Source organism: Balaenoptera acutorostrata, chromosome 1 (assembly GCF_949987535.1).
Source record: "Balaenoptera acutorostrata chromosome 1, mBalAcu1.1, whole genome shotgun sequence".
Taxonomy (NCBI): domain Eukaryota; kingdom Metazoa; phylum Chordata; class Mammalia; order Artiodactyla; family Balaenopteridae; genus Balaenoptera; species Balaenoptera acutorostrata.
In genome coordinates, this window is record NC_080064.1 from 172488201 (window position 1) to 172501487 (window position 13287).

The 13287-nt window shown below is 41.0% G+C and overlaps 3 protein-coding genes across 5 annotated transcripts in view; 1 reads left to right on the forward strand and 2 right to left on the reverse strand.

Moving 5' to 3' along the window:
* The window catches only part of PLD5 (phospholipase D family member 5), a 480564-nt gene that overhangs the window by 223274 nt on the left and 244003 nt on the right, over positions 1 to 13287 (forward strand). The window lies entirely within an intron of this gene.
* On the reverse strand, positions 1594 to 2099 carry LOC103020332 (phosphatidylinositol N-acetylglucosaminyltransferase subunit Y-like). Its single transcript, XM_007182429.2, has one exon. It carries the CDS (start codon positions 2097 to 2099, stop codon positions 1884 to 1886), a length of 216 nt encoding a protein of 71 aa, XP_007182491.2. The 3' UTR covers positions 1594 to 1883.
* Positions 2196 to 2540, reverse strand: LOC103020621 (protein preY, mitochondrial-like). The gene has a single exon (XM_007182430.2). The coding sequence runs from the start codon at positions 2538 to 2540 to the stop codon at positions 2196 to 2198; it is 345 nt and encodes a 114-aa protein (XP_007182492.2).

Consider the following 13287-nt stretch of genomic DNA (forward strand, 5'->3'; position numbering starts at 1 on the left):
AAGGTTGCCTATCTCCACTTCATTCAGTTGTTTTTCTGGGGTTTTATCTTGTTCCTTCATCTGGTACATAGCCCTCTGCCTTTTCATCTTGTCTATCTTTCTGTGAATGTGTTTTTTGTTCCACAGGCTGCAGGATTGTAGTTCTTGCTTCTGCTGTCTGCCCTCTGGTGGATGAGGCTATCTAAGAGGCTTGTGCAAGTTTCCTGATGGGAGGGACTGGTGGTGGGTAGAGCTGGGTGTTGCTCTGGTGGGAAGAGCTCAGTAAAACTTTAATGTGCTTGTTTGCTTATGGGTGGGACTGGGCTCCCTCCCTGTTGTCTGTCCGGCCTGACATGACCCAACATCAGAGCCCACCTGGCTCTTTGGTGGGTCCAATGGCAGACTCTGGGTAGGCCCACACCAAGGAGTACCCCCAGAAACTTCCACTGCCAGTGTCCCCGTCCCCACGGTGAGCCACAGCCACCCCCCACCTCCACAGAAGACCCTCCAACACAAGCAGGTAGGTCTGGTTCAGTTTCCTATGGCATAACTGCTCCGTCCTCTGGGTCCCGATGTACACAGTACTTTGTGTGTGCCCTCCAAGAGTGGAGTCCCCATTTCCCGCAGTCCTGTCAAAGTCCTGCAGTCAAACCTGCTAGGCTTCAAAGTCTGATTCTCTAGGAATTCCTCCTCCCATTGCCAGACCCCCAGTTTGGGAAGCCTGACGTGGGGCTCAGAACCTTCACTCCAGTGGGTGGACTTCTGTGGTATAAGTGTTCTCCAGTTTGTGAGTAACCCACCCAGCAGTTGTGGCATTTGATTTTATTGTGATTGCGCCCCTCCTAGCATCTCATTATGACTTCTCCTTTGTCTTTGGATGTGGGGTGTCTTTTTTGGTGAATTCCAGTGTCTTCCTGTCGATGATTGTTCAGCAGTTAGTTGTGATTCTGGTGCTCTCGCAGGAGGGAGTGAGCGCACGTCCTTCTACTCCGCCATCTTGAACCAGTCTCCACATATGTCTTTTTAAATTATGGTTTATTCATTCTTTTTTTTTTTTTAATAAATTTATTTATTTTTGGCTGCATTCAGTCTTCGTTGCTGCACACAGGCTTTCTCTAGTTGTGGCGAGCAGGGGCTACTCTTTGTTGTGGTGCACAGGCTTCTCATTGTGGTGGCTTCTCTTGTTGAGGAGCCTAGGCTCTAGGCATGCAGGCTTCAGTAGTTGTGGCATGTGGGCTCAGTAGTTGTGGCTCACGGGCTCTAAAGTGCAGGCTCAGTAGTTGTGGCACATGGGCTTAGTTGCTCCGCGGCATGTGGGATCTTCCCAGACCAGGACAGAACCTGTGTCTCCTGCATTGGCAGGCGGATTCTTAACCACTGCGCCACCAGCGAAGCCCTGGTTTATCCATTCTTGCCAACTTTGTGTATTACCAAATTCTTTATCTTTGCCAATCTGATCAAGTAAAAAAAGTGGTATTTATTATCTTTTTTTAAATTATGAGTTAGGTTGAAAATCTTTACCCATGTTTATGAACCATGTCTGTTTTTTTTGTTTGTTTGTTTTTTAAGATTTCAAATTAGTAACTTTTAATTATGAATGGGATAAGACATAAAGTCATCAGATGATGGCTGGGGCTATTAATTTCCAACAAGACACTCTGTTGAAATGTTTCTCCTGATACCCCAGGTATAAATAAGAACCTTCAAAAAACAAGGGCAGAACCAAAGTACAATAAAGAAGCCTCTGCAGCTTAAGCCTCCCCTAATCCTAAACCTCTGACAGAAGCTAGGCAAAGCATCTTTCTTGCACATTAAGTGGGTGTCCAGTATTTCCATGTAGTTGAGCTTTCAGAGGCAGACACTCAAGCCTATCATTAGGATATACCATCTTGGCTCTGGTTGTATTAATTATGCCTGAAGAGTTTAATACCCATCCAAGTCCAAAAGTGGAAGAACACATAAACGGGTATGGTGATCGGCAAGAGCAGACGGTAAAAGCACAGGCTGCTTGTGCTAGTGCAGCCCTGTGGGAAGTTTTCTTCCATGGAGGCCGAGTATAACAGCCCTGCTAACGAGACCAACAGAATAAGGACAGTCAACATAGGAAGAGACAGAAACATTCTTCCCCTCCACTTATTACCCGCCACTCTGACTTTTTAAAAGGTGGATGGTATTTAGAAAATTTAGTTGTGTGTGTGGTCGTTTTTACATATGATCTAATGCTGCTCCATTTCTTCTTGCTTCTTATTTTGATGTGTCATCCTAGCTGCCTGTGGTATCATATTAGGAATCCCATCAATAATTGGATAGGCTATTCCTAACCCTTCGTTAATCAATTCATTTGTCGATGCTTCATATCGGAGCGGCTTCTTGGAGAGCGGGCACACCAGGAACTCCAGCAGTGCTGGGTCGAAGGCGCGGGGTGGTTCCCACGTCCGCTCACTCTGGTCTGGGGATGGCCGCGACACCGACGCGTGCACACACCTCTGGGCGACCGCGGGCGGCTGTGCACGTGTCCCCCGCAGCGCTGAGGTGAGCCGGCCACAAACTCCGCGCTGCATGGCCCGGCAGCCCGCGACTGAGCCCCTGCGTGCCCGTGACCACCCGCACCGCTGCAGGCGCTGCCCGGGAGTCCAACCCCAGCAGCCAGGCCGCGCCCCCTGGTGCTCGGGAAACGCTGCCCCCCATGTCTGTTTCTTATCCGTGATTTGACTGTTCATGTTTTTTGTATAACATAGTTAGGAAAAGTGTGGCTTGATAGAGGACCCAGTAAAACACAGCAAAATATCTGAGACCAATGCAGTAATCATCATAATAATAGTAATAGTAACAAAATAAGTGACATCACATACAGAGCAAATATATTTTATCAGAGAGTTGTAATGAGATTTTTGATCCTTTCTTTCCCATCAGATTAGAAATAACAAGTTGTAGGACATATTCACAAATAATTATTGTGTTTTACTTTTATAGAATGTTGAAAATTGATCATGTGTTTATCTATAAGATGAACTTTCACTGTGATCTCTTTGCTTCAATAACCATGACATTTACTACATGAGATGAACCAGGCTTGTCCCTCATTATAAGTGAAGTACTTTATTCTGAGCACTCTTTTAGAAATATTGCAGTCTGGGATATTAGGTTATCTAGCTATTATGCAGAAGCTTTCTTGTTTGTAGCATGCAGTTCTCAGTGATGGTATTTACTAGTAACTGAGGGTAGAGTCAGCTATTCTATTTTCATTTGATTGTCTCATTATCCTGGTAGTCAGTTCTTGTCACAGAAAGGACTTAGAACTACATTTCCAGCTCATAGTGGACTGTGACCACTGTCACTATTTGTGACCCTCCACAAATGACCGGTTTTAGATATTATCTGGTTTTGTTATTGCAGGTATCACTTCTTGTATAGCAATATATGCCAGCTGCTATGTAAGGTATTTAATGTTATCTCACTGACTCTTACACTAAAGCAGATGTTATTATCCTTATTTTACAGGTGAAATGGTAGGTTCAAAATCATTAAATAATCAACCCATCTAGTAAGAGGTCAAGCTGGGTTCAAATCCAGGCCTTGCTTACTCTTTTCTTATTCTTAGCTCCAAGGGCCAGGTTAGGGCTGCTATAGTAAGGGCTGCCCACCTAAGTGGGGAGCAGTGCCATGACGTTCGCATACCTTGTCCAACCCCTCCACAGTATGGGTGAGCTTGTGTAGCTGTTTCCTCCAGTGCCCTGCTTGCTGTCAGCCTCTGCCTCCGTACTTTGCCCTTGTTTTATCCAATAACATGAGTATCTTCCATCACTAGACTTCAGCTGTTGATGCAGACCCACCTTTATTTTCTGCACAGACTGGAATGGGGTGGCAATGTTTAGATTAAGAGTTATGACAACAGACTGAGTATCTTGTGCCCTAGCAATAAGCCCCAGGATGGCATGTAAATTCTGAATCACTACAGTCTCTCACAAAGCCCATAGCTCTGGGCTTCCCTCTCTGGATTTCCCTACCCCAGAACTATCCCCTAATCAGGCTCTGGTCTTCTCCTGCCCCCTTCCTCCCAGCAGACCCTGGTCCTGAGGTCTCAGTGTGCCTCCTCCAGGACCCATAGTAGGCTTCGTATAGAGGAGGGGCACTTTCAGGGAACATATTGCTGATTTCTGAAACCTCTCCATTAATTTTACTCCAGAAAAAAAATCTGCTTCTGAATTTTGCAAGGATTTAAGGTATAAATCCTTGTACTGCATGTTTTTAACAAAATTCAGGCTTGGGTCAGGAATTATTTTTCTACACAATATAGAGACTAACTTTCTTGAGGACCTGAGGGATTTCTGCATAAACTTCTGATATGCATGAGATTCAAGTCCACTGCCTGCCATCTCTTGACATCCCTCCTTTACCAGTTTCCATGCTGTGATGTCAGTCTAAATGTCTTCCTGGGACCTAAAAGCAGCACACTTTCCTGGGCCTCAGGGTCTTCCTACCTTTCGCTTCCTTTCCTGGGCACAGCCTTCCTTCTTGTCTCCATTTCTTGGGTTTCACCTAAGGCCACCCCTCCTGCAGGAAGTTTGCCCTGGCCGCCTGGGTCTGCTAGGTTACATCCTGAGTGGACCTACAATGCCCAGAGCTGACTGCTCCTATGTAATCCTCATTATCTACTGATGAATACCAAATATTAATTTATCCAGTCTCCACAGGAGGCTTATTTTACAAACTTAGCATCTCGAAGTCATTGAAAATCCCTATTAGCCAAGTGAACTATAAACATCAGTTTAACTTAGTCTGTAGTGTTGTGCTGAGCTCTTTTATATAAAAGCTTTTGTGAGTTTGATTGTCTTTTCTTTTGTATTGTTATATTTTAGAAAAGGATTAGGAGCCATAGCTAAGAGAGGGACTCTTCCCCCAACTCCCCCTATACCCAGCCCCACCTAGTTTTAACATATTGGGAATATAGGACACAGTGCATTCTAGAGTTCCAAAAGTATTAACACCAAGTATCATGTATCTCTCTAAATATTCTTAGATGAGTGAATATTGACTTTGGGCTTTTGTTCATGATAGAAAATTAATGAAAGTTGAGTCAAGGGGTGTATTTAAAAATGTAAGACACTCCCAATTTATGTGTAAGTCAATCTAGCCTGAAAGTATGATATTAAAGGATGACTACATTGCTTCATGTCTATTGTGTCTCTTTTCAGATTCAGGCATTAATAATTATAGTCTCAGAGGTCTCCATTTTTATTCTCTCTTGGGAGTCAGGGGATATTAAAAGGTCCCCTTCAGAGAACACTCTCTTTTTTGGCAGTTCTATGACAGGTTAGTTAGGATGAGACTTCTCAAGTGTGTGCTTTCTTATTTTTTTCTGATTGGTGTTTTTGGTCCTTACTACAAATCTGTTAAAGAAAGGAGCAGTGACATTTGTCCTTTGAATACATAGCCACCAAATTGTCATTCCGTGTTTAATCCCAAGGATGTCATGGAGTGCCCACTTGAGATACCAAGTCTTAAATCACTGCACATTTATCTGTCTTTTCTTCTAGACTCTAAGCTTGTTGGAATGTGAACTCTGTCTTCTGAATATTTACATTTCTGGCAACTGGCACAGTGCTGGTACATATCAAATGTCCAAGTTCTGAGGATGGAAGGAGAGAAGAAATGCAATGCTGAGATAACATATTTGGCCCAGTGCCTTAAACACAGTTGGTGCTCACATAAGTGTTAATTCCTGGTAAAGTAGATAAATGGAAGAAAAAGAAAAAAAAACAAGCAATATGGGAGAGCGAAAGGAGAACTAGACCAGAGAAAGAAGAACTTTCGGTCTCCACTGAACTTGCTGAATAAACTTGAGAAAGTCACTTAATTCTTTCAGGTTTCTATTTTTCCATCTGTAAAATGGGGATATCATCTAACATGACTTCCAAAATCTTCTCTTCCTCTAGCAATTATATGAGTCTATGAAATCTTTTGGCAAAGACTGATATAGTTGATCATATATTTCATTAACATGTATGAAAAATGTCCAAATATTGGGTTGACCAAAAAGTTCACTCAGGTTTTTCCAAAATATGTTATGGAAAAATCCAAACGAACTTTTTGGCCAACCCAACATATCCACAGAATTTTTAAACTTTTAGGACTATCTGCCAAAGTTCAATTGATTATTATTTTTTTCAATTGGCCAAATATTTAACGGCCTACTTTGTGTAAGGACTGTGCTAACACTGAAGATACAAAGAGGAATTATCTGTTTTTACCACCAACAGTGTGGTGAGAGGTGGACAAGTTAAGAAATAAGTGCACTGGGGCATAAAAATGCTAACATGAGCGATGCCCTTCCTGTTAAGAAGTCACAGAAAGGAGCAACTAACTCTGGAGGAATGACAGAGCAAGTAACTGAGTTTAAACAATTCCAGGCTTTCCAAATAAGGGCCACAGCATGTGCAGAGATTTGAAGATAAAACCTAAATGTCCATTGACAGATGAATGGATAAAGAAGGTGTGATACATGTATATAGTGGAATATTACTCAGTCATTAAAAAGAATGAAATAATGCCATTTGCAGCAACATAGATGGACCTATAGGTTATCATACTAAGCAAAGTACGTCAGACAAGTATCACATGATATCGCTTATATGCAGAATCAAAAAATGATACAAATGAACTTATTTACAAAACAAAAACAGACTCACAGACTTAGAGAATGGATTTATGGTTACTAAGGGGGAAGGGTGGTGGGGAGGGATATATTGGGAGTTTGGGATTGACATGTACACACTGCTGTAGTTAAAATAGATAACTGACAAGGACTACTGTATAGCACAGGGAACGCTGCTCAATATTCTGTAATAACCTAAATGGGAAAAGAATTTGAAAAAGAATAGATACATGTATATGTATAACTGAATCACTTTGCTGTACACCTGAAACTAACACAACATTGTTAATCAACGGTGCTCCAATATAAAGTAAAAATTTTTTTAAAAAAATACATGACTTTGTCACTGAAGAACAAGCATTTGGTTCTGTATGACTGGAGTGCAGAGTGAAAGTGAGGGAGAGGAGGGGATGAGACAAATAAGACTGTGACCACCATGTGGAGGTCATATGCACCATGACTAGGAATTTGGACTTTATTATGAAACTAATTGGGATCTGTTTAATGTTAACAAGAAAATAGATATGACTACATTTGCATTCTGGGGGGGAAATGTTAATATGTCCAATGAGTAATCAGTTTTTACTCAAAGCATGATCCTAGATGCCTGTTTTAGAATCCCCCTGGGTGCTTGTTAAAATGCATATTCCTAGGTTGGAATCTAATCCTATAGAATCAATTTCTGTGGGTTTGACTTGGAAACCGACATTTAAAGAAAAAACCCTCTTACAACGTATGCAGCTTAAAATGTAGGAACCACTGGCCAAGTAAATCAAGAGTAAATGGCAGGGAACTCAGAAGAACACAGATTTTGGAGTCAGATAAACCTTGAATCTCAGCTCTGTCACTTAGTAGTTGTCTTATCGCAGCCAAGTTACTTAGCATCTCTGAGGCTGAGGTTTTTCCTTCTATAAATGGGTTTAAAAGTACCTACCTCATAGGGTTTCAGTCAAGAATAGCTGAGATAACATATGTCAAACACTAACGTGTTTGGAGGCATATTGGAATCACCTGGAGAAGTTATTCAAACTCTGTACTCCCTAAGATTCTGGCATGGATTATAAAGGATTCAAGAAACTCCCCAGATGATTTTGGTTAGTAACCAATAGGAATCATACAGAATATATTAGCTCTCCTTTCCCTGAGGTGGTGACAGTGAAGGTATAAAAATGGGAAAATTTAAGAGATTTTTAGAAGAGACAATATCCAGGATTCAGAGGAATTGTCTAAGTGATTCTTAAGTTTTTAGTTTGCATGGCTGGTGGTGCCCAAACATAGCTGGAGAATGCAGTTCTGTTTTGAACATGGTGGTGTCTATGGGTCATCTAAGTGGAGATGTTTAGAAACTGGTGCTCACTAGTGGACAAAGGCCTCAGGAAAAAGCCTGTGGAGGTGATAAAGAGCAGGCTATCAGTGGTGGCATGATCCCCCAGGGATGGGATGGAGGATAAAGAAGGGCCTCATGGCTCACCTCCATGTCAACACTGAAGTTTTCAGAAAAATATCAAGTTAACGAAATTGAAAAGAAATGAGAGTAGGAAGAGAAACAGGAGAGGGTTTCATTTTAGAAACAAACAAAAGAGAGACTGCCCCACCGTGAAATCAAGTAAAACTGAAAGTTTCTTTAAAGCAGGAAACTTGTCTTACCAAAGCTGGGTGCTCAAGTCATGGTAGTTGGTCACCTGGTGCATTGATTCAATAGAAACATTGGTGTCTTTGGGTTTATACTTGTACCTGAAATACCCCATGAAGCTTCAGAGGCAGCTTCAGAGGCAGAAATACCCCATGAAGCTTCAGAGGCATGAAGCTTCAGAGGCAGAAATACCCCATGAAGCTTCAGAGGCAGAAACACTGCTCCTTGAGTGGGAAGAATACATCCAAGCATCTCTTGTTCTTGAGAACTATTTTATACAAAGAGTTGATATTGGTAATCTAAAGAAGTCTGTGTCCTCTGGAGAATCAAAATGATTGTTTTTAGTACAAAAACAAGACCCACTCCTAATGATTTCCTCTTTAGTTAGTTATTAACGATAGAGTAGTCACTTACATCTTTATTCCTTGATAAATTTTTACTGAGGGAAGTCATCCTTCTATGGAGTAAGAACATTTGGGGATAAAGGAATTTACATTAGGAAAGTTAAAATTCTGAGTATTTGAACTCCATATAGTGGTTTATAACAATTGTAGTGCATGTTAAAACTCATCACTTTGCAATTCTAAGGATGATGTTCTTTTGCCTCCTATTACATTTGAAATATGTAGCTTTAACGAGCATTTTCAATGAGTCAGCATATTTGAAATTCCCTATCTTGAGTTTTATTATTCTGAGTTAATTCATTTAAAACTGTTAACAAATACTGAGAGATTGTTAGACATCGTGCTGTTCAAGTGCTAATACAAAGAATTACAACTCACTATATTTCAAGTTTGAAATAGTAGATACTAAAGAAGTCTAATTTATGTTGTCAGGAGATTATTTGATTCACTCACTTATTTACTCAAGAACTACTTATAAAGTAAATGAGCTATGTGCAGTCATATTTTTAAAAAAACTTGTCTCCAAGATATACAAACAGCTCATATAGCTCAATATCCAAAAAAACAAACAACCCAAATAAAAAAATGGGCAGAAGACCTAAAGGGACACTTCTCCAAGGAAGACATACAGATAGCCAAAAGGCACATGGAAAGATGCTCAACATCACTAATTATTAGAGAAATGCAAATGAAAACTACAATGAGGTATCACCTCACACTGGTCAGAATGGCCATCATCAAAAAGTCCACAAACAATATATGCTGGAGAGGGTATGGAGAAAAGGGAACCCTCCTACACTGTTGGTGGGAATGTAAATTGGTACAGCCACTGTGGAGAACAATATGGAGATTTCTTAAAAGACTAAAAATAGAGCTACCATATAATCCAGCAATCCCACTCCTGAGCATGTACCCAGAGAAAACCATACTTCGTAAAGATATATGCACCCAATTCATTGGAGCAATATTTACAATAGCCAAGACATAGAAGCAACCTAAATGTCCATGACAGAGAAATGGGTAAAGATGTGGTACATATATACAATGGAATAGTACTCAGACATAAAAAAGAATGAAACAATGCCATTTGCAGCAACATGTGTACACCTAGAGATTATCATACTAAGTGAAGTAAGTCAGACAGAGAAAGACAAATATCATATGGTATTGCTTATATGTGGAATCTAAAAAAAATGATACAAATGAACTTATTTACAAGACAGAAAGAGACTCACAGACATAGAAAACAAACTTATGGTTACTGAAGGGGGTGGGGGGGAAGGATAAATTTAGGAGGTTGGAATTAACATATATATACTACTATATATGAAATAGATAACCAACAGGAACCTACTGTATAGCACAGGGAACTATACTCAATATTTTGTAATAACCTATATGGGAAAAGAGTCTGAAAAGGAATATATATATATATATATATATATATAACTGAATCACTGTGCTATGCACCTGAAACTAACATGATATTGTAAGTCAACTGTATTTCAATAATAAAGAAAAACGTTGAAAACCTTTTTTAATTAAAAAAAAGTTGTATAAAAGATGGAAAGAGATACCTAATAACGAAAAGAGAATATAAGCAAATGTCACTATTTTTAATTGTACAAAATTTTAAGCAGAGGATGAACTGTACTTTTTAGTTTTGTTATTTTTTTTTAATTTTATTTATTTATTTATTTATTTATTTATTTATTTATTTATGGCTGTGTTGGGTCTTCGTTTCTGTGCGAGGGCTTTCTCTAGTTGTGGCAAGTGGGGGCCACTCTTCATTGCGGTGCGCGGGCCTCTCACTATCGCGGCCTCTCTTGTTGCAGAGCACAGGTTCCAGACGTGTAGGCTCAGCAATTGTGGCTCACGGGCCTAGTCGCTCCACGGCATGTGGGATCTTCCCAGACCAGAGCTCGAACCCGTGTCCCCTGCATTGGCAGGCAGATTCTCAACCACTGCGCCACCAGGGAAGTCCAGTTTTGTTATTTTTTTCCCCAAGCTAGAATAAGGGATGGGGAAGGATCTAACATTAACCTAACATCGGTGTATGTCAGGGAGTATAAATAAACAGTATATTTCCCAATGGGATTAGGCTGAGAGAAGTCAAGGAACTTATCCACACACAAACAGGGGATGACTACCCGGCAGGAATCCAGTCCCTGACCCTCAGGACTCCAGAACCACCCCATGATTCTAGCCCAGGGAAGACCGGTTTTGAGCTACCACAGTCTTATCCCTAGTTTGCAAATACTTAGCAGATGGTTTTGTCTTTCAGAAACCAGTAAAAATCCTTTCCAGCAAACACTTTTGAAAAAGCAGGGCATGAACAGTATGAGTAATTTGATTTCTGATCAAAAATGCTTTATGACTATAATGAATTTTCTGGCTTACATTTGGCTCTTGAGATATCAAAAGAGTTCCCAGAAAGTTCTGAGAGTTGCAGAATGGGCAGGTTTGCGGTGCAGCTCCCCAAAGTGTAGGTGTGTGCATGTATTCTGCCTGTTGGTCTCTATATCACTCTGGTTATTCTGTTGCAGGAAGGGGGACCCCTTCCAGGGCCTGAGAGTGGGCTTTTGTATGACACAGAAATGAATTGTCCAAGGAGACATGTGTGCAGACAAAGCAGGAGAGTTTATTGGGAAGGGGTGCCTGGGCAGAGAGCAGCAAGGTGAGGGAACCCAGGAGAACTGCTCTGCCACGTGGCTTGCAATCTCAGGTTTTATGGTGACAGGGTTAGTTTCCAGCTTGTCTCTGGCCAATCATTCTTACTCTGGGTCTTTCCTGGTGATGCACGCATTGCTCAGCCAAGATGGATTCCAGAGAGAAGGATTCTGGGAGGTTGGTAGGACATATGGACTGGACACTCCTCTCTCCTTTCGACCTTTCCTGAATTATTCCGGTTGGTGGTAGCTTGTTAGTTCCGTGTTCCTTACCAGGACCTCCTATTGTAAGATAACTCATGCAAGTGGTTACTGTTGTGCCTGGCCAGGGCAGGTGGTTTCATTCAGTGGTTCCACTAACAATTCCAGGGCACAGGAGCCTTGAGTCCTGGCCTGAGGAAATGTGTACATGATAGCAAGTGGTGGGGTTTGTGAAGAACCAGAGCCCATGCTTGCTGGCATGAAAGGATTCAAATGTGTTATTTTTTTAAAAACACCATTCAGTCCTCCTGTATGGAGTCAGACCCATAGACCATTACTTGGCTTCATGCTTCCCGGTTAGAGCAAGTTGGTATGTAAAGGAAGTTAATTCAGAATTTAGAGAGGGTTGGCAGATAATAAACTAGAGTTTGTGCTTGTTTTATGAAGGATTTAGGAGGACATTTTAGACGTATAAGATGTTTTCCAGCTTTATGCTCAGTAAGTGTTTTATTAGCACTAAGGATGTACTCCACAAATTCACTTACAGTCAGCCCTCCATATCCAAAGGTTCTGCATCTGCAGATTTAACCAACCAAGGATTGAAATATTCAGAAAGGAAAAAAAATCCAGAAAGTTCCAAAAATTGAAACTTGACTTTGCAGCACAATGGCAACTATTTTTCATAATTAATTAATTAATTTTTGGCTGCGTTGGGTCTTCGTGGCTGTGTGTGGGCTTTATCTGGTTACAGTGAGCGGGGACTACTCTTTGTTGTGATGCATGGGCTTCTCACTGCGGTGGCTTCTCTTGTTGTAGAGCACGGGCTCTAGGTGCACAGGCTTCAGTAGTTGCAGCATGTGGGCTCAGTAGTTGTGGCTCACAGGCTCTAGAGCGCAGGCTCAGTAGTCGTGGCACATGGGTTTAGTTGCTCCGTGGCATGTGGGATCTTCCTGGACCAGGAATCGAACCCATATCCCCTGCATTGGCAGGCTGATTCTTAACCACGGTACCACCAGGGAAGTCCCCACAATGGCAACTATTTACATAGCATTTACATTGTATTTACAGCTATTTACATAACATTTATAGTGTATTAAGTGTTTATTTGAAATATATGGGCAGACATTTGTAGGTTATATGCAAGTACTACACCATTTTATATATGAGACTTGAGCATCCACAGGTTTTGGTACCAGGCAGGTCCTGGAATGACTGTATTTGTTTTAAGCAAAGAGCCATTGAATCCTTTTTGCTTAGCATGCAGGTTAGCTTTTTAATGGAAATGTAGTACTGGATTTGATCATTGTAATGAAACCATCTTGCTTTTTACTCACCTGATCTGACATTATCTAGGTTTATTCCCACATCTTGGATTTGGACTGAGAGCTCTTTTTATATTTTAACTGGTTGTCATTTGCCTAATGGTAATGGTGAGGGCTGCTGCTTCAAATGCATCTACAAGGAATTGCTTTGTTGAGAAGGAGAGAGTGAAATTGAAATTGGTCATGGTTGCTTCTCTCTCTTTCAGACTTTACTTTTCATTTTATGCATGTGGTGAAGATAAAGATTTTAATGCTTGAGTGCAAAGATCTGACTCTGCAGGGGTGTACTTACTCTCTTTGTTGAAACATAATGATTTCACAGTATCCTGCCTTGAGCACTGCATTTGTCAACTTAACTTCTTTTTTCATCAAGTCCTCTGGCTTTTGTGCCTTCTCCTTACCTGCGTCATTATCTTCTGACCAT